At 38.8% G+C, this 23,245-nt stretch overlaps 1 protein-coding gene across 2 annotated transcripts in view; it reads left to right on the plus strand.

Moving 5' to 3' along the window:
- LOC126380064 (disco-interacting protein 2) overlaps positions 1-23,245 on the plus strand; it is a 136,615-nt gene that overhangs the window by 29,726 nt on the left and 83,644 nt on the right. For both annotated transcript variants that reach the window (XM_050029256.1, XM_050029257.1), the window contains exon 2: positions 4,760-4,837. In XM_050029256.1, the coding sequence (XP_049885213.1) occupies positions 4,760-4,837 (78 nt within the window). The remainder of the gene's footprint in view (positions 1-4,759; positions 4,838-23,245) is intronic.

Raw genomic sequence — 23,245 nt, forward strand, 5'->3', positions numbered from 1 at the left:
AGTTAATTATCATCTTGGTAGAGTTAAAGTTAGGGTTAAATAAAATTATATTACTAGCATGCAGTTAGTATGAGAACCTTCTGCTCCATATTTGTCCAGCCAAGTAGCTGTTATCTTCTTGTAAAGAAGAAGAAGACCTAATTTTTTTTTAATGTGATTCAAGTGCAATAAAGAGTTTTTGTATTGTATTGTAAGAAGCTGCTATCTGAGGCAAACCTATAAAGTCACGTCAAAAATAAACTGTGGAATGATCAAAGAGTGCCTTTTATCCAACCCTAGGATCAAAGTGGTAATTTGTAGATTTCGTAATTTAAATGGTGAAATCCGCGATGGTCCTGTTCGGAGAATGTGTGACTCATCGTAGCGTCAGTCCGGTTCAAATCCTGGCTCGGGCTCTAAAACTGAATTAGACATTATGAGTTTGAATTCATCAAAAAAAATCATTCCCAAAAATTGTGGGATGGGGCATGAAGGAAACGATTATATTTGTTTACCTTTGTTTATTTAAAACGTTTTTTAATTTTGTACGTTTTCCCTTTTTCAAATAACCGTCCGCCATCTTCCTGTCATTCCGCAATCCTCTCTTCTCTCTCGCTCACTCCTCGCCCTCTCTTTCACACACCTTTACGTTACGTTTCATTCGGCCTTCCATTCCTACACTAGGCCATCCTGCTATCAGTCTGTCCTCAGACTGGCGCATCCTGTTATTACATTTACTTACACTAAATTCTTTTCAATAATAACAACTTTTACACTAAAAGGAACTAATTGAAAGTTACACCATTGTAACACAAATACCTACTACTTGACAAACATAACATAAGACAAAACATAAAGTTCGAATTAATGTGTGGACCATAGATAATTGATATCACGTGGTGTCCATGATTTGTATCCGCGTAATGGGAATGCGCTCGTCCCCTATTAGGTACATGGGACTTATACTATGGCGACTGTACTGTTGACGACAGGTCAACATGGCAATCGGGGCATGAGGTGAGCCGCGGAGGCGAGGTCGCCCCGCACACCCGCACAGTCCCCGCGGCGTCATAGTCTTAGTGTCGCACGAGTCCGTATCGACCGCGTTTATCGATTATAATCTCGCTCACATAATTTATTGAATTAGAAATTAACATTAACACAAAAGAAAAACAATAGATTTAAAAGAAATCTAATCTAAATATTTATGGTCAATCAAAATTATAAATATAGCAAGTATATTTTACATATACTTGCTAAGAAATTATTGAAAACTAAGAATAATATTTTAGAAATAAAATTAACGTTAGATGATTCAGATGAATAAATATTAACTTAAATGAAAACGTGGTATTATTTTATTCACATTTTGTTAGATACATAATAAAAATATATCGATATTGAAAACGTCACGTCACTAGAGAATTGCCATGTCGACCTGTCGTCTACTATACTTATACTTAGGTGGGTGCATTTACTATACACTTCTGCCTACAGGCGTGATGTATGTAATGTAATTTGAAGTTATGACGTCATACCGCGATATAACCGTTTTTACCGATATTTTTCGGTTATTCAAACCCTGAATAATAATGATGTAATTAAAACATTGCTATCGTCGCCTTTCGACCCGATTGTAATATCCTTCGAATAATTGATCCTATGTAAGGTTAATTATTGACCAATTTGCTATTCTTTGATTGAAAAATTGCTCTTCCGAAGTTTATCCTTTAGAAATCGTATGCATTTAAAGATAGGTCTGCATTGTATAAGTTATAGCTGTTACCCGTGAGTCCGCGATTACATTAGGTACGAACTTTGCCACCCCTTTTTACCCCCTAAGGAGTTGAATTTCGCATAATCCACTCTTATTGAGCAACTACGTCCTAAAAGTCATGAGACTTGTAGAACTTTCAGTTTCTGGGATCTCGTGATGAGTGAATCAGTCAGTAAGTGACCTTTCGTATAGGTATACAGACTGTAAGTAGAGTACCTAAGTTATAAAGGGGAAACTGACTGATTAGGTGACATCAGCAGCCTAACACAGACCACTGGGACTAAAAACTGAAGCTTCCATTTATAATGTAGGTCAATGCTAAGAAGGGGTTTTATAAAAAAAATCAACCGTTCAGGTTAAAGTTATGTAAAAAGAGTTTTATTGCCTAGCGTTTAGGAAGACAGGAACATAATACCAGAAAGAACAATTTGAAAAAAGCAGCCAGTGTCTTTACTATTAAAGAGTTTTTACAAAAAGTTTTTTTTTACGACATTCTCACTTTGGGAACATTCTCGAGATCGGCACCTCACTGCGCGAGTCTGTGCTTACGAAGGCAAGCTTGTTTACAATGTGTACAATACTTAAATAGTGCATCATTTTATGTAATACGAATTATCATTTTCCTTGTTTAAAACTCTTTAATCGAGCCATTACTTAACAACGCTTCTACTAGTCAAACGTGTTTCGTTTGATGTTGTTTTTTTTTCTAAGATGTGTGTACATTAAGTTTAAGTCAAGGTTGCGGTTTGCTTCCTCGTTATGTTATTTGCCTAATTGAGGACGTGTACCTACACTGACTCATAGATAACAGAGGTATGTCAATGTTTTGATAAAACATGCAAAATAATCCATTATTGAAGATTTTTGCCAATTAGTTTCCTAGGTCAAAGATAAATTATGAAATTCTGATTACTAAATAAAGACAGATCTAAAAGTGAGAAAACCCGTTTTCTGTTTCTATTTAACTTTTTTATGATTTTTAATAAAGAAAAATATAAAAATAAGTGCGACATTTTGTCACGTTTTTCTATGACGTCACATGTTTTCATACAAATTCCAAAGTAATTTCGTGTTTTGATGTTTAGTAAAAAGTAGCCTCTGGAATAGGCTACTTAACAACCTAGTCAAATGAGATACTTTTTACGAAACGTCAAAACAAGTGTTCTTTTGAGTTTGTATGGCAATACTGACCTGTGACGTCATCAATAAAAGTGGTCAAACGTAATCATTGTTACAAATTCGAAAATTAAAATGAGATTGATTTTGATCATCTTAGACTGGCTTCTATTTATAGATTAACATTTTATAATTTATTTTTGACCCAATCAAATATCCTATTGAATAAACATTTTATTTATTTATTTATGTATAAGAGATACTGCTTGTATTGACACATTTCAAAGCTAACATCTAGGTACTAACTTATGATTATACTAATTCAAGCAAAATTATGCGGCTATATATGTGATAAGTATTTAGTTATTATGATGTAGAAATATTATCGAGCGAAAGTATTGATGGGTTATTGGAAGCAAGTTAGTACCTACTATCTATCGTACGTTATCTAATCTGTACCAATGACTAATGCTATTATGATTATCGCACAACTGCACAAAAGATTGCATTGTTATGGATGCTTATGTTTTTTAAATTATTTATTTTTGTATCTATTGTTTCTTATTAGCTTGCCGCCTTCTACTCAGTCCGCGACGGCTTCCATTGGCGCGTGCGGTCGGTAAATTTTTCACCCCTTAACGGTCGATTTCCGGGATAAATACTATCCTATGTTCTTCAGTTCGGCGGTTTAACCTCTTAAGACCGAGATTTCCAGACACAATAGTTAAACAATGGGGTTTGGATTTATAAAGAACATCCGATCTTAGGAGGATAAGGGTAAAATGGTAACAAGGTGTGACACTCAGGAAACGACATAGGGTAATTTTTATCCCATAAATCATCTCTTAAGGGGATGAAAAGGAAGTGGAAAAAAGTACGTGCCGCGCGCAATGGCGACAGAATTCTGACGGATTCGCGGTTGGGAATTAGTATCTATCACATTCGCCGAAAGTTATCAATGCCATATCAGATATCGCCCTGAGTCAGATTCCATGAATGTGGACAACACTAAAAAATATTTATGAACTATGTAATTCATAGCTTTTTAACATATTTTTCTTAAAAGACGCCACAATAACAATCAAATAACGCACATATTTATACAATAAAGCAATACCTTCGGCATATGCCACGGCGCTACCAACACCATAATAACACACATAACAACAAATAAGGCTACAATGAATAGGCATTTCCTAGTCCTATAAGCGACGACAATGAACTTTAACCTAATTTATTGTGATTTATAATATACTTAATATTTAAACACGTATATAAAAAGTAAAAAGTATAAAAAGCAAAAGAGAACGCTGCGTATGAAATGGATAAAGAGGAAATGCCTAATATTTAAATTCGTTCTAATGAGAAAAACCAAAGAGAACTTAAACTCTAAAATATAATCAGCCAGAACGCTAATTTTTCAATAAAGGATGTTAAGGATGAGGTTGACACCATTACGTCCCGCATTAGGGAACGCAATCCCGATTCGGGATCGCAAATTCGAGATCTCGCGGGATTGGAAATATCAATCCCGCGAGAGATTCGGGCTTGCTTTAATCTTTATTCCTCAATATTGCTGACTAAATAATTCCTCAACCTCATCCACTACTTACAACGTTGCATCGATGTCATCTGACCCCGGGCCGCTGGTCACCTTTGCTTAGTCTATAAAAACGTTATTTACCAAAATGAAATATATTAAGCTGAAACACATAATAACGGGTTCTTACCGCGTTTAAATGGGGATATGAGACTCCCGACTCGAATTCGGGAGTCTCATATCCCCATTTAAACGCGGTAAGAACCCGTTATTATGTGTTTTAATTATGATAATAACCGCGTAAACTTAAAACAATGTATATTAAGCTGTTACATTTTTGTCTACAGGTGACATCACACAGAAGGGATATGAGAAGAAACGGACGCGACTCCTCACGCCATACATTCAACAGCAGCAGCCACCAGGTGAGACGGGATGAATGGAGCGAATGCTAACCTGCCTGGACTAATGAATGCCCTTGATCACCGCAAGTACTGGGCAGCCCAAAGTTCTAGTACTTGCGGGCCCAAGGTCGCGCAGACGCGTCGGGGTCAAATGTCAATTAACGACCGCCGCTGGGCTCTGGACGTCTCGACACTCGACTCCAGTAAGACGATGCCCCGATTCCGCAACGAGGGTCAAACGGAGAGGCCATCTCGAATCTGGACTCGAATTTAGAACAACTCGTGCAATGAACCTTTCTTCCGATTGGACGGATTTCACGATGCTTTTTTGTTTATATTGTTTTTACAATCGAACAAAAAATTAAAGTAATGAGGCCAGAATGAGTCTGACCGTAATATCTGGCGTCCAGCGGCGTTCGTTGTAACATTAATTTTGCTCTTATATTATTTTGTTACCCTAGTTATGAGTTTATTATGGTTTAGTTGGTGATACACACGCACGTTGACCACACTTTATCACTACGGTACTCGTAATCGCACATAATACGACACTAGATACAAGGCACTTAAAGTGGAACAGCTTTTTGCTTCGGTGCAAGTTTGCGTATAAAAAAAGACCTTGGCTTGGTGAAACCGAGGTGTTTATGAAATTGTCCGGTGTCTGAGGCTCGAGCTGTATTCGGGTTAAGGGTGAAGATAATGTACAGACACTTTGGCCCGATAAACTTTCGCTCTAAGACAGGGTCCGCATCCGAAGATCCGAACCGGCGACCTATTTTGATTAACTAAAACTTAATATAAACAAATCAAACTTTTATTTCCATTTAATTCTCATATTTTTAACATACATACATACATAAACTCACGCCCGTACTCCCCGAAGGGGTGGGCAGAATTACAAATAAACAAGAAACTATTTGCAGCCACTTTTGGATAATGATAAACCGTATGATGATAGGTGATCAGCCTATCGCTCTTACAGATGATCCATCATGTTTGACAGGACGCTGTCCCTTTGTCGCCTTTTACGACATGCACGGGAAGATGGGCAGCTGAACGCATTCTATGTTTTTTCTTTACTCCCAGTCCAGCAGAGGAGTTTCATATTTTTAACTTCGTTGCTGTTAATGTTACACCAAAATGGTAGGCCAGTAGGACCGCGACTGTTACTTATTGTATATATAATTTTTAATCAGCATCAACCGTCTGATTTCTATCTTCTAAATAAGTATATATTTAAAATAAAATACATAACAATAACGATAAACTTATTACATCAAATTCGAACTAATTAACTGTCTTTTATAAATCATAATAATTTATACGCTTATCATAAATTAAGTTGTTTATATTGATGATTAGTTTAATAGTAACTTGGACAATAATGCTGTGTTTGCATTATGAACACGATACTCATCTCGTATTACTTAGTATCTTTTTAATATATGTGGGATATACATAATAAATAAGACGGGATAGTTTAAATATCTTTACTCCTTATATTTTAACAAAATCCTCTAACCCGACCGACATCGCACCATAGACTCCCCTTTCTTACTTTTTAAAACTGCCTTACCTCCCATTCATTAACCATCCTCCTTTCATACCATAAACAATCAAATTCCCATTCATTATCCTTCCATAGTATTCTCACTTTCCTACATATATTATACTAGCAGCTACCCGTAACTTCGTTCGCGTGACGACCTACTAGGTATTAAAACTATAAAAGCTTCATACAAACTTTGATAGATAAATAGATGGATAATATACATTAATAAGCACGGTGGACATAAGATATAGAACTAAAGACAACAGATACAGAAAGGCACAACAGTCCGTCTAATTGCTCATGCAACAACCACCACCAACTTTGCCACCTCTTTTTACCCGCTTAGAGGTTGAATTTCGCAAAATTCCATTTTAGTAACCATCTACGTCCTAAAAGGAATCTCTGTGCAAAATTTCAAACCCCTAGCACTTGTAGTTTCTGAGATTTCGTGATGAGTGAGACAGGGAGAGACTTTTCTAAATAAGGCCACTCGCCGTAAAGAGACTCGCCGTAGCGCGGGTCGCCGTTCGGAAAGTCACTGTCAACGCTACAATTCTCTAAATCTATAGATTATTATTGTACAATATATGTGCGTACATAATATCTTGTCTTATAAGGCAGTCACAAGGAATCAGAAGACAATTTGCAGCCAGTTTTGAATCCGAAATATGTGTAAAAATATATGGGATTGACTTGCCAGCTTACTTCGCTTTTGGAAATCGTTTGCAACTTGGCTAACCCTTGCAAAGAAATTAAGAAGCAGTCGAGATATTTTGCAATCGTTTATTGCAAGCTCAGAACGGAGTATGCAAAGCAGTTATTGATTTCAGGTGGCTTCATGTGCTAGTAAACAATATTATTATTCCCCGTAAACAATGGAAACTCATTGTGGCTATCAGGCACTTATCATAATGGTTCTCTATAAATAGTAGCTGTAATCATTATCGAATGAATTTTCCTCGCTGCACAGGTGGCCATAAAACCCTCCGTCAGCGTTTCCTAAACCACGTCCAGTCTCCATCCTCTCCACGTTCTGACGCCGTTCGAGAGTTAGTCACTATCGATTGTTCAAAACTATCGATATGATAGTTTTACTAATGACTATTGCAAGAACAATCGACGCAGCATACAGGGTTTTTAATCTTGAATATGGAATGCAATCCCGAATCGAGATCGCAAATTCGAAATCCCGCGGGATTGAAAATATCAATCCCGCGAGATCCCGAAATTTTCGGGAACGTAGTCTAGTTCATAAAAAAATGTAAAGTTAGGATGGCTGAAAACGAAGAAAACTGCTTTGTTGTGATAGTGAGGTTAATTAAAACAAAATATTCTTCGATATTACTAACTACATAATTAAGTGTTCTTTGGAAATCAGCATAATCAAAACAAAAAGTATAACTCAAGGAGATTCGCCCAATCCCATCAATCTTGAATGGGATCTCGTCATATTATGTTTCGGGATTGGTCCCGAAAAATTAGACGGGATCCCGCGAGATCAGGATTATCGGGATTGGAAATCTTGAACTGTCGACACGATTGAAGATGAACACAATATAAGCTCACGACTAATCGCAAGATGAATTGAGTACTCACACATCACAGTGCTTTGTGTCCAACATGATAGGTGGTGAGCCGTAACTCCGCGCCATCTACACAGGTCGAGCCAACTGTGTTATAAGATGTTTTTTCTTTCCTTATTGTATTCTGCTACTTGGCGACCTGTTGTTCAACAATGAGCCAATTTGAGGCCTGACTTTTGAAGTCTGATATGGTTTTCTTTGTTTAGAAGGGCATTCAGTAATGCCACCTCTTCTCTTTCACTTCTTCTTCTTCGTCGTTCCCTCACTGCTGAGGATCGCGACCACACGTTATGGTTTTCCACTCGGTACGGCTATATGCTGCGTGGACCGCCCTCTGTATGCTGCCGCCCACTGTCTTTTTCAGGGTGTCAGACCACCGCGTAGGCGTCATTCCTCGCGCACGTTTTCCATCCATTTGCCCAACGATGATCTGCTTCTCCAGACTGTACTTCGGAGACCGCATAATATGTCCGAAGAAGCTTAGGGCACGATTCCGGCATATTCACAGAGAAGATGAAATTCGAAAACAAATCTATAGCTTTGTAACTGGTGTGTGTACGCCCCACGCTGTCGTGTGATGTATTGTTATCAATATCGTAAATTGATGCTATTATTGTCACAAATTGAACGTATTGATACATGTGTAAAGGACAAGTGTCCGCTGAAGGCTCATTCATTGGCTGCAAGTGACTTGTTGAGATAATAATGTGGAGCTGCAGTATTGTCTATCCTACAGTTACCATCCGCACTAAGTATATAGTACGCAAAACTTTGATATCGCTGATTAAATGAGCCACTTTCCAGGCTACTTTCCCGAAAACTAATACAGGATGTTAGTGACATCGTAACGAAAACTTTGAGGGGTGGTTCAGGCCATGATTCTGAGTTGATATCAAGTAGAAATTTCCGTCGCAAAAGTATGGATTGGAAAATAATTAAAAAGAAAAGAAAAATTTTCATGAATTTTTTGACACGAAATTCCACTTGATATCAACTCAGAATCATGGTCTGAACCATCCCCCTCAGTATTCGTTACGGTGTCATCGTAACGAATACTGAGAGGGATGATTCATCTGATTATTCTGAGTTAATATCAAGTGGAATTTTCCATCGCAAAAGTATAGAATTGAAAATAATTTAAAAAAACTAAAAAAAAATCATGAATTTTGCGACGTAAAATTCCATTTGATTTTAACTCAGAATCATGGTCTGAATCAACCCCCTCAGTATTCGTTACGATGTCACTAACACCCAGTATAGATGGCGCTGTCGGGAATTAATGTGATTACCTATCACTTCAATTCTCTGGTACATCACTATTCATCTTCTATCGTGTGGGTTATGATGTGGAATACCAAGTTCATCACCCCTGGTGTCAGGGTTACTATTGACCCGCCAAAGGCCCCTGACATGGCTCATGTAACGACTACTTATTTACATCAGTAAGCAGTAACCCGGACCAATTACGTGTTAATTATTGAAAATACAATATAATGGCAGAAGCATTTATAAAAATAATTGTTGCTTGATATTTGGAACACATTATGTATAAAATTACGTTGCTACGTATATTGCTTCTCTTTATTTTGATCAGAATAGGAATGGATGGAAGGTGTAATTGTGCCTGCGTATAATAAAAATGTTCATCATTTGTACCTAAAAACAAAGTTCAAAGATGCATGTTATATCTATGAAATTAGAAGGTTAAATGAAGAAAATCTTTACAGCGCTATCTATAATATTGTTTTTGAGGAATATAGCCTGGATAGTCCCTTATTAATTGCAAACGGACGCGTCTAATAGCCCTATTCTCAATTTTATCTATTCGATAATTAATAAATGTGATTTACCTATTACTTCAATTAAAAAAATATTGAGAATCCTAAAGTTAAAATAATAATAATAAACTAATAATAATTGAATAAAAATAAATAATTAAAAGTTATTAGTTTTTATTTTCTTTTATTTATTATTAATAATTTTAAATGAATATATTTTGGTCAAGACATCAATTTAGGCAGATAACATACCTAATAAAAAGTGTAGTAACGCTAAAATCTGTGAACCGTTTCGCCGTCTGTGATGGTCGATAGCCGACTGTGTTTACACAAGGTTGGAGGTTTCTTTTTTAATTGTGTTTAATTAACATTAAATGCTCATTCAAATTAGCCACTCTGCTGTCGCGCGACATAGTTTGTTCCAATTTATCAAGCATCGCGACTAATTTGAAGGCCCTAAGCCGGCCGCCAGACTCCCGTTATTCCGTTTCCTGTGCGTTTACGTTTAAACCCGTTGGTTGCTGTTCACAATTCGATCTTCCCAATGCCCTGGATTTCCATTTCTCGTAACTAATGACCATATAAATGAGGCTCGGACAGTAATTGGCTATTAATTGGTAGTGAAATCGCTAGAGACGCCGAGTAGCTGGACTAAACGGATGCGGCCGAAGTGATGGCCACTTGGCTAGTTCGCAGGGAGGCAGGGCATGGTAGCGAGCGGAGCGGGCAGCGGATACACAATCGATCCCTGTAGGCTCTGCACGGTAACCGCGCCGCGGCGCGAATTATATCGAGGCCTTCGACCAATAGCCGTTTGACGTCCATCTACGTAGATAGCATTCGTATCGTTTATTGGTCGAAGCGCTCAATATAATTCGCTCCGCGCACGGCGCAGCAGAAAAAGCTAAATAAGTTTCAAGGTTTTAAGGACAGCTGACGCTGAGTGACATTGTGAAATAAGGCGGACAAAACTTACCTACTAAATGTCTGTTATACTCCAGCCTTGCTTCCAATATTTTCATGTAGGGGAAATTCCAATTCTTCGCCGTAACGTATGAGGATCTCTGCTCCCGGTTTGCTACTTTGCTTGACCGGGATTAATGAAAAAAGACAATTACTTTAGCTGTTTGACATCCCGGGGTAGTCGTAAAAAACAGAGCAATAGTTTACTAGAACAAGATTATCGGTCCTAAGTATGTTCGATGGAGTGGTAATCTATCAAACTCACATACTAACTGCCACTGCATTTTTTTTGTGATTTGTGGTGAGGTGTGCGTCAGCCATAGAACTAGGATTTTCTCGATGAGAACAGTAGCGTTCGAGCGTCGTTGCCGAGGGAGATTCCGCACAGCATCGCCGCAGCGTCGACGAACGCGGGTGCACCGCTGGCGGCGTCGCGTCACCGTTGTGTAGTCGACTCTCTTAATAATAACTCTAGTATGAAGAGGGCGCTTAGTGTCAGGCCGATTCCCGCTTCCGCTCCGCTCGTCACAGTGTCCACATCTGTTCATCGTTTCGGAACGATACGCACTGGATGTTTTACACATTGTGCTGTTGACCACTCGACGAATAATGCTGATAATGTACTATTAGGTATAATATTACCTTGCGTGAGATACGACGCCATGTTTTTTCTCCGAGTGAAATGTTACTGTTCAGTAGCCAATTATTTCAACAATCATAACATCATCAACATCATAGTTCTATAAGTATCCGTATAGAGGTAACTGTATATTGTCTCTATTTCAGTTTGTTGTCGAGAAAGTAATTACACCGTACTCTTCTCGAATAAAATGTGTCAATACACACTTATATAAACAGCCAATACAGGGTGTTAGTGACATCGTAACGAAAACTTTGAGGGATGATTTAGGCCATAATTCTGAATTGATATCAAGTGGAATTTTCCATCGCAAAAGTATGGAACGGAAAATAATTTAAATAAGCTCTAAAATTTTCATGAGTTCTCCGACAGGAAATTCCACTTGATATCGACTCAGAATCATGGTCTGAATCATCCCCTTCAGTATTCGTTACAGTGTCACTAACACCCATACCTACTTGTATGGCTACTGTATGTACTTGTATGGGGTGTATGTGACATCGTAACGAATACTGAGAGGGATGATTCAGCTGATTATTCTGAGTAAATATCAAGTGGAATTTTCCATCGCAAAGGTATAGAATTGAAAATAATTTAAAAAAACTAAAAAAATAACATGAATTTAGCGACGGAAAATTCCACTTGATATTAACTCAGAATCATGGTCTGAATCATCCCTATGAGTATTCGTTACGATGTCACTAACACCCTGTATACGTCCCACTGTTGGGCACAGGCCTCCCCTCAATCAACCGGAGGGGGAAAGGGGAGGGGGTTGAAATGTGTCAATATTAATGCATAATTTAAAATGAACGTAAGTATTTATAAAACCTAAACTGATGTATATACATAACACTAGATACCTAACTAAAGTATATCTACAATGATACCTTCTTGGCTCAGATGAACAGGCTATATATAGACATCTCACTCTACTAGCATTATTCCGTATATATCATACTATGTAAGTTACAAAATCAACTATAATTAAACGTTAGTATATTGAGAAACCGGTACCTCTAAATATCTTATTAAGTATCTCGAAGCCCAGTTATAAGCTATTATAGATCGTTATTTCAGTTATAATTTAAATGCGAGATAAAAATCCTTTCGAAATGTTTGACAATAACTTGTTGAAAGCTATATACACACAAGGCGAATAAATCGTTAAACACACACAAACATACATAACTGGGTTTCCGGCCAAGTAATTAATAATAAAAAAAAGAACATTACTGGAGCTACATATCTCACTTCGGATGCTATGTTTATATAACATAACTCGCACCTGTGATCATTAACAGGATGGGCAGTGCCAACCAATTTTGATAATTACAAAATCTTAAAAATAACAACAGCAACTCTATACACACTAACCTGCACTCTAATAGTGGTCTACTGCCGCCCCCCCCCCCCCTCCCACTTCTACTCATTACTCTTTTCTACTCGAATTTTCGACCTAAGTTATGATTACAATTCTATGTATTCCGGGAATTCCTTTCTTAGTGCACCTCTACGGTACCTAAGCTACGTCCCTTCCAAATTTTAAGTGCCTACGTTTAGCCGTTTAGGCTGTGCGTTGATATGTCAGTCAGTCAGTTTCTCCTTTTATATATTTAGATATTCCATCACTGTGATGAGAAATGACATACCTAATTTTAAAAGTAAAAGGTTAGCGACCACTTTTTAGAACAATCCACCTCTGGCTTATGTTTTATTTATGAATATTATTCTCTCATTCGCATACACTTACTGCACAACAGACGACGGTTCCACGTGCGTTTTGCTCGCTCTATGTGAACAGAGCTTTACTTCAAGGTGCAAGGCTAGACGCAACGTGCTCGATATTACGAAAGTTTCAACTTTCAATTGATTCCGAGTTGCTTGGAAGTGTACTCAAGTCCTGTTGCTGTCTGCATCGACTGTTAAATCCGAGTCAGACTTATGCATATATACACACATACATAAACTCACGCCTATTTCCCACCAGGGTAAGCAGAGACTATGGAATTCCATTTGCTTCGGTCTAGACACACTTCTCTTGCTTCCTCCACATTCTCTATCGTTTCACACACGCACACCGGTTCAAAGTAGTATGCTTATCATCATCATCAGCCCATTAACGTCCCCACTGCTGGGATACGGGCCTTCCCTATGGATGGATAGGGAGATAGGGCCTTAAACCATCACGCGGGCCCAGTAAAACCAACATAAACATAAATATAAATAGCCTATATACGTATGCTGAATAGCAGATCACAAATCTTCCGCATAATACGCGCGGTTTTAATTTGAAATATGGAATTATTATCACTTCGGGATTTGCGCCCGATTAATGGCAATAGACACGCCCTATACATGGGACAAACATAGCTGGCGAGGAGTGTGTGTATGCTATACAGCTCTGCCCACCCCGTGTTATGTTATATAAATATCGCATCCTAAAACAAGCCTAAAACCATGGTATAAGAATGCCAGGTATGCTCAATCCTATGACAAGCCACCATTGATAGCCCATTTTTATTCTTTTTGTTTTGGTTTTCCCCGAAGGGTAAGGCAAAGGGAACTATGCCCATACAGCCATGTCTTACGTATTTTTTTTCTTGATGATTAATGAAATGATGAAAGGTGATGATGATGAAACCTAAGCCCCCACCCTCGGAACAGACTCCTACTCCGAACCCCAAACGAATTAACTCGAAAGTCCGCATAAACTTTCGAGTTATGAAGCGGCTTCCCGGCACGAAGCGAAAATAGGCAGATACACTTTGTTTATTGAATACTCCAATATAATAACACTCGCGAATGTCTTCCGACTAACTTAATGCGATCATTAACCACAAAACACCACTTCGTATTAATTATTTAGATTACTCAATGAAGAAAGCAACTGTCCCGTTCCCGTTTCCCGCCGAAAAGCCTGACAAGCCACCATTGCTAGCCCATTTTTATATTTTTTGTTTTGGTTTTCCCCGAAGGGTAAGGCAAAGGGAACTATGCCCATACAGCCATGTCTTACGTATTTTTTTTCTTGATGATTAATGAAATGATGAAAGGTGATTATGATGAAACCTAAGCCCCCACCCTCGGAGTAGACTCCTACTCCGAACCCCAAACGAATTAACTCAAAAGTCCGCATAAACTTTCGAGTTATGAAGCGGCTTGTTGGCACAAAGCGAAAATAGGTAGATACACTTTGTTTATTGAATATTCCGATATAATAACACTGTCGCGAATGTCTTCCGACTAACTTAATGCGATCATCAACCACAAAACACCACTTCGTATTATTTATTTAGATTATTCAATGAAGAAGGCAACTGTCCCGTTCCCGCGAAAAAGCCTGGGCTAGTGTTACCATTCAATTGGTATCTCCAATATTCCAAAGACGAAAATTTTATTATTGAAAATCAAGTGAATTACTGACTAATATTTAATTACTAATATTTGTCACGTATACAAAAATCATTTAACTGTACATAAATCGTTTACTAAAAGTACAAAATTTCCTTGCAAAGTAAATTGAAAACATTGGACGTGGGTAATTTATTTTTTTACGAAATGGCAACGCAGTGTCAGATGACGTCAGCTGGGCTAACCTTGGAAATGCTAGCTGTCAGTTTTGAGCATACCTGGTCATCTTATACCTTGCCTAAAACGAAGTGAAGTAGTGACAAATTACCTTCGGGTAACATGTTGGTCTAAAGTACCTATGTCTGACTGTATTTAGTGGGCTTAGTTCGCCTTGTGTAGATAGCTTTCAACAAGTTCTTGTCAAACGTTTCGAAATAATTATCGCATTTAAGTTATAATAGAAATTAAAAAGATGAGGTGAAGTGAAGTCGGTGTCGGATACAAATTGGTGAGGGGGGTTACGCCGTTCTATACGTAGTCATCATCATCAGCCCATTAACGTCCCCACTGCTGGGACACGGGCCTTCCCTATAGATGGATAGGGAGATCGGGCCTTAAACCACCACGCGGGCCCAATGCGGATTGATAATACTATACGTAGTATTATTATTTATTTATTTAAAATTAATATACCTATTTAGTTTTTAATAAGGATTCCGTCGCTAAAAAGTTTGAGAACCACAGCACTAGACCATAGACGTTTTATCCCATTATGTGTCGGTACTAAAACTATCGATCGAGCACCTTCTGCCCTGCATTGCGCCACCTGATAACACTATCAGGTCGATGACCTGCCTGATATCGCTAACTAAAAGGCGTGAACCAGTTTTTTGGGAAACTCATTCGTTATCGGCCATTGCTTGTTTAGTGGAGAAAGATTTAGGTTGTAAACTATTGAAAGTTTTAATACATACATGTGCCTATCACAGAGCAACATGGTAACAGAGTTTTTGTATGGTTTATTGAAGATTTGCTTCGGATTTGTTACTTAGCCTAAGGAGCACTAAGGGCTCTCACCCCTTAAAAATGAAGCCTGAGGATACTCAGATGGCTTGCGATGAAAAGTTATGCTCATCAGATCAAAATCCTTTCGCATCATACGCGCAGTTAGAATTTTTAGTTTAGTTTTATATGGGTTTTGTTGGATGATATAGTCAACTGAAGTTATAGAAGCTATAGTTCACTGAAGCGACGATATAGTCAACCAAGACTGGTCCGCACTGGCCGCAAACTATAACTTCATCGGGTTCGATTGTGGCCACATAAAACTCATACCGGGTGGCCGTAGACACCATTTTTAAAAGATAAGCAAATTTCGGTGGCCGTTAACTAATGAAAACGTTTTTCGAGGAGCTCGGTGGCGCAGCGGTAAACGCGCTCGGTCTGCAATTGTTAGAGTTAAGCAACTTTCGCAAAGGCCGGTAATAGGATGGGTGACCACAAAAAAAAAACATGTGAGCAATGACGACAGACAACAGGGAATGACGACCTCCGTGGTCCAGTGGTAGATTCCCGGTGGGGACATAATATCACAAAAATTACTTTGTGGAAAGTAAGATGATCCGTGCTTCGGAAAGCACGTTAAGCCGTTGGTCCCGGTTACTACGTACTGTTATAAGTGAGTAGTCGTTACATGAGCCATGTCAGGAGCCTTTGGCGGCTCAATAATAACCCTGTCGGGGTTGATGAGGTTGGTACTTATAATCCACACGATAGAAGACAGAGCAATAAACATCATTGTTAGTTACTAAGTACCTAACACATACATTAAACGTAACACCTTTAACTTATTTATTTTGTGCTTATGATTTTCGTTTTTTCAGTTTATGTTCCTTTTTATTTTAACCGACATTTGACCCGGTAAGTTATGTGATGTTCAATGAAAAATGCGACTATTTATTTCAGATGAAAGTGACAATACTTTAAAGGGCTTGTATGAAATGCAGTGTGGCGAGAAAACACTTAGTTTCAGATTCATGTGGCTTGTTCAAAGTCGAATTTAAAAGAGGCGGTTGCTTCGCAGATTGCGAGCTTATTGAATAGAATTACCTTGGCAGGAAATTGTAATATCCTTACGACTAGGTCTTCCTTGTTGGGGATCAGATCATCTAGTCGACTGCAACTAGTCACAGATATGATTACGTCACTAGTGCTCGTCGACATAACTGACGTATGAAGGCGATAACCGCACACGCACAGTTTTAAGAGAATAACACTCCTGAGAGTCAAGGCAAATGGCAATTCCTATTTCATACAATCGCTAACGTATAACCCGTCCGAATTAAATAAACTCCTCGCTCTACGCCGAGTCGTCGACACATCTCAATTCGCGCGGGCTGCACGTTAGCGAGGGTAGAAATAGAAATTATCACTTATTTAACTCGAGCGTGCAGCGTGGTGGAATCAGTGGCGACTATGAAAAGAAGCGCGGGCGCTTGATTCATAGTCGCCATAGGCTGCTGTTGTCTGTGTGTAGTGTTAGTGTAGCGTAAGTTTCGTGGTACACACTGGGCATGTCCGCAGCGGGCGCGGGGCAGCCGTTCCGCGGGCCGCGCGGCGATGGCGGCAGTCGGCAGCACACGCGCAACCGGCGCACGCACCGGCGCGTCACCCACAACGAAAAGCGATACCACTCAGGTATCTCACTGTTGCTAGACGCTGACGAACAAAGTTCTAACATTTTATTTGCTTAGAGGCCCCATACACTAGCGTCGCTATCTTATGCCGTTCGACAGCCGTCTGGCGTTGACTAATGTCAACGTTAGTGTAGAGGGTCTCTCGACGTTGTTTTGTAGAGCTAAGATATTTTTTTTTGCTAGCTAGTTGGTTTGAACGTAGTATTTAGTATATCGACGTAGATATGGTATTTCAATAAAAATGTTTAGATGTGTATTTTTTTAACGTATTTGTAAATGTCCGAAGGCGTTTATTTCAATTGAAAATTGAATACCTAATATTACATGAATTAAAAAATATAAGAAACTTTACAAACTTAAACCCGATACGACGTTGAAACCGAGGTTTTTATACCACACAATATACTTACTTAAACAGCCTATATACGTGCACTGCTGGGCACAGGCCTACCCTCAATCAACCGAAAGGCGGGTTGGTAGAGGTGTTTTTTACGGCTAATACTCGTAGCCTGGACCAACGGCTTAATGTGTAAATCGGCTAAATCTTATTTTTTCGGTCAAGGAGCAATGTCCTTACCAAAGGACAGTCCTTACCAAAAGACAGAATATTAACTCAGAATCTAAAGTCTAAATCATCTCACTTAGTATTCGATACGATGTCAGTAACACCTTGTATGTTATATTATACATATTTCGTAAACGACATTCGTTGATAATTTGATGAACTAAAGTGAATTATTGGGAAATGTTGATTTTATTTGGATCGCAGACCTCCTTGAAGTGCGAGATGTCTAAAGAATGCTAGCATTCTAGATAGATAGAATAACACTTCCGCTTACAAACATCTGTTTTGATTCACCGCGTCTCGAGTGGGGACTTTTATAAATATTTTATGTTTTAACAGCCGTAGTATTATATTCCGCTGTTATTTTGTAAACTAAGAAATAGATTATAACATGCCGTTAATTTACACGACCAATTCTATTCAAGGTAGACGGGTGAGAGAGGGTCCGCTTCTATGCGCTAAAGTTATATACGAATTACATAGGGTGTTAATGACATGTGACATCGTAATGAATACTAAGGGGATGATTCAGACCATGATTCTGTGATGTTATCAAGAATTTTTAAAAACACAATTTTCATGAATTTTCTGACTGAAAATTCCACTTAATATCAACTCAAAGTCATAGTCTGAATCATTCCCCTCAGTATTCGTTACGGTGTCACTAACACTCATATGTTTGTATGGCTACCTGTAAGTACTTGTACAGGGTGTAAGTGACATCGTAATGAATACTGAGGAGGATGATTCAGCTCATTATTCTGAGTTAATATCAAGTTTAATTTTTCATCAGCCCGTATTAGTAGGTAATATTGATGATTCAGAAATCAAAAAAGCCCCAAGACCAGAGGGTGGTTTACAGGTTTGATTCTTTATGGATTCAAAAGTACCTGAAAAAGTGCCTTCTAAAATCTGTACAAATCACATGGAAAAGACGTGTGATAGTTTATTGGTTCATATAGTGTGTGTCTACAGTAATATTTATGTCTGCACAATCCACATTGTAGTAACTGAAGCCTGAACGATATGGAACTGAAATTGCAAACTGCAGGGTTGCAAGCTGCAAATAAGTAGGAGTAACCGCATACGCAACCAGTGGGAACAATGGCGCACGATGCAACGGAGTCGGAAGGATATTTGTCTCCACTTTGTTCGGAACTATCGCAAAGTCTATTAGAACTGAGCCGACGCGGTCTGTGGCTGTAATACTTACTTCCATGCTGGACTGAAGCGAATAAAAAACAGAGAATAATAATATGATAAGCTGCTTGTCTTCTCGGGCATGTCGTAAAACCCGCAGAAGAATTGTATCATTGAATCGACAAACACTCTGACATGCATCACGCAACTAAGGCATGCTTAACTAAACAGTAGCCGGGACCGACTGCTCCACGTGCTCTCCTAAGCATGAGTGTTTTACCCATAGGTCTTGAATCCAAAACAAGAGCGGCATAGGCTCAATGACCGTATCTTTGGATTGCGTTGATTTGAATCTTGATTTTCACGTTACAAAAAGGTTCGTTATATTATAAGTCGCCAAACTGCACAGCAGTTTCCTGGCAACGTATGCTTCAAGAAATCGCAGACAGTGATAAGTATTAGATGTCCGAGAAAAAGTGTCTTTGACTCTTGACAGACAGACGGACACATTATATCCTAACTGTAATGAACGTGTATTATTGATAACAATCCTCCACGCTTAATCTTCAATAAATTACGTCAAAAAGTAGGTAATAGTAATGTTTTTTGAGGTTTACGCGGTTATTATCATAATTAAAACAGATAATACCGGCTTCTTATTATCAGGGATATGAGACTCCCTGAGTCCCAGAGTCTCATGTCCCTGATAATATCGCGGTAAGAACCCGGTATTATGGGTTTTAATGTTGCCATACAGATTGATTAATATTTGTGCTTCAGATTTATTCGACCGCGTTTTAAACTAAAAACTATATTTAAAAATAAACCGGCCGTTGGTACCTTCAACTCTCACTTACAACTCGCTTATCGGCAGAAAAAGTTGTTTATCTTTGGATTTTTTCACCGTTTCCCGTCTAGTCGTGATCACGAATCAAATGGTAAGTAACAATTATGTATTCAAATCGTGAAAGTATGGGATGTTCTATGACCGGTACTTTGGTTCGCGTTAAAGTTCACGGTAACGATTACTGGTTGCGTGCGCGGGAGTGTTTAGCGACGCAGGCGCTGCGAAACCGGCGGCGACGTCGGCGCATCGCTACATGTTGCAATAACATACTTACAGAGTTACTTTTTATTCTCGAGAGATCAATTAGTCAATTATTCCGATTAACATTCCAAAAACAAAAGTACCCTGGCAAATATCATATTTCGAAATTCGAAACGAATGCTAATTTTCGTGTTCATTTATTATAAGATTTATCACGTATCACAATTTGAATATAGAACTATGTACTTTATTGTTGTTTTGTTACTAGGTACAGTAACATTAGTAACATATTTATACATTAATGGATATCTTAAGTAGGTACATATGTACAAATAACGGTAAGAAATATAATAATAGTATTCGCTGTTTTGGTGGGCACATCCGAAATGTTGTGATTGCGATGCGTCCGCGCACGGGCCGCGGGCTGTCAGATACCAGTGTGTGTTCTATTAAAACACAAGTGTTCTACGAGTAGATAGTATTATGAGTAATACGGTTCTGTATAACAGTTTTTTTTAATTTTGGTTTGGTCTGCCAAAAATCATATAAAGGTGCTGATTCGTTCAGACACCAACTTAATATTAATTTAGTTTGATTAGACCTAGCTTTATCTCTGTATTTGCAGGCGATGAAATGGTAATCCGTCAACGTATTTTATTGCTTAAAGCTTTTCTCCGACGTGTATTTTGGGTGTGAGTTTTGCATGTTACGTGTAAAAAGTCCATGGGTGTTTAGGTTTACATCTGTTATAGTTGTTAAGTAAGACACGGCGCGTTGTGTGGGGTTCTCATGTCAAAAACACGGTTGATAATACTTCTGCATGAACACTCTTTTGTATCACCAATATAAAAAAATATATATAAAAAAAAATAAATAAAAATAAATATGTTTTTATGAATAAATAAAAATTATTTATTCATAAATCATAACAAAGTTCGCTGACGAGACTTCCTAGTAAGTAACAGTAGTACTTGTGTTGGGAAAAATATAACATTATAAGAGTGGAGCTTAACGGGATCTTGTGTCACTTGGACGACATTGACAGGAGGGCGCTGGTGTGCGCCATTTCCATACATTCTGCGTTTACAACAACTGTCAAAAAACGTTTTCATAGGGTGCGGCGTTAGTTCCAACTACGGCCGCGTTAACAGCCTCCGTGGTCTAGTGGTTATAGGCTCACGATCTGGAGGTCCGGGGTCGCTTCCCGATGGGGACATTGTCAAAATCACTTTGTGAGACTGTCCTTTGTTTGGTAATGACTTTTCAGGCTTGAATCACCTGATTGTCCCAAAAAGTAAGATGATTCCGTGCTTCGGAGGGCACGTTAAGCCGTTGGTTCCGGCTATTAGCCGTAAAAACACGTCCACCAACCCGCATTGGGGCAGCGTGGTGGAGTATGCTCCATACCCCGTCCGGTTGATTGAAGGGAGGCCTGTGCCCAGCAGTGGGACGTATATAGGCTATTTATGTTATGCATGGAAGATACGTGGAGGCTGGAGTGGAACATGTTCGACGGCACAAATTCGGACCTTATTCAGGATCCCTCGCGGAGGGTCCCTGGCTTTGACTCCAAGCGAAAAATCTGGACACGACTGAACCGGTGTAGGACCGACTATGGAAAGTCAAACCATCACCTATGTAGATGGGGCTTAAAGGAGTCACCATACTGTGAATGTGGTCACCCGGACCAAACCATATCTCACATAGTGAACGAGTGCCCTCTGCACCGGTTCCCAGGTGGTATAGCCGAGCTGCATTGTGTGACGGATGCAGCAGAGACTTGGTTAAGGGAGCTTAAGCTGGATATTTGATCCAAGCAGGATATTTGTCTGCCATACGCAATAATAATAATAATGTTATGTATGTATGTGTCGCTCTTTCTATCTTTCTGTAATAAAAATGGCGGCAGATGAATTGCCTACAGTAAAAGGCTAAAAGCCATCGTCTTCGCCGCGGATCCCTAAAACGACGCAGGCGAATCACTCGCTGCACTCTCGCATATAGGCTGCGATGCTTTAAAAAAGTCCATCAGACTCCCGCCCGTAATGGATGGGCTTTCGTAACGCCTTGGCAATACAACAGAACATCAACAGTTGTTTTTTAGGTTCATTGTACTTTTTTACCACAGAGCGACACGGACCTCCGCGGACCTTTTTTACACATGCATACATATAGTTACCAAAAACCACATTGAAGCAATTCATCTAAAAAAGTGTGAAATCAGAATCAAACACGTTGGATTTTATTTGAATATCTTTTTATTTGATGTAACTTTATCACTGAAAACACAAGTTATTCGTACAACAGCTAAACACCGACTGCCCGCTCTTCGTCGAATGTGCCGAGTCTCGTTTTGCTAACTTGACATTTTAAAAGATATGATATTTCAGTGTTGCCAATAAAACAATATTATACTTAGTAGTTATTTTAGTAACTATTATCGAATACTAGTTACAACTATTTAGCAATAACGTTACAAAAGCAATATTGTTATTTGACATTATGTCGCCATTGCGCACTTACTTTTTGACAAATTGCAATATTGCTTTTTTTAGATTAATTGCGGTGACGTGGCGTTTTTAGACCCCTCTGCAGAGCCACTAGCAGTTACACAACAACTTGCAGCCACAAACAAATTCAGGTGGTGGATTTGAACCTGCGACCTCAGAATGAGAGACAAGCGTTCTTCCATTTAGGTTACCAGGCTGTAAGATAGTTATGACGAACTGTGGTACTATATTTTATTCTACACACAACCGCATGCCAACCTCAACAATAGAAAATAGAGTGTCGACTTGTTGCGTCGGGAATCGAAGCAGGTTTCGGGACAATGCTCTAGACATCAAGTCCGACCTATTGTTTACTGCATTCGTTACTCCTCCTCCGCCTCTCATTTTTTTCTGGCTTATACAGAGGGTCTTAGCCCAATTGATGTCGATCAACAAAGTGAAGCAGTATTGCTACCCTGCTAGTAGTCTGTCATTGGATTGGTGACTGTTTATGTTATTTTTCTTGCTACATGGAATTGTCGTGGCCAGATCTTAGAATTGATCATACAATACAATACAAATACACTTTATTGCACCAAAAAGACTCTTAACTAAGTACAT

This window comes from Pectinophora gossypiella, chromosome Z (assembly GCF_024362695.1).
Source record: "Pectinophora gossypiella chromosome Z, ilPecGoss1.1, whole genome shotgun sequence".
Taxonomy (NCBI): Eukaryota; Metazoa; Arthropoda; class Insecta; order Lepidoptera; family Gelechiidae; genus Pectinophora; species Pectinophora gossypiella.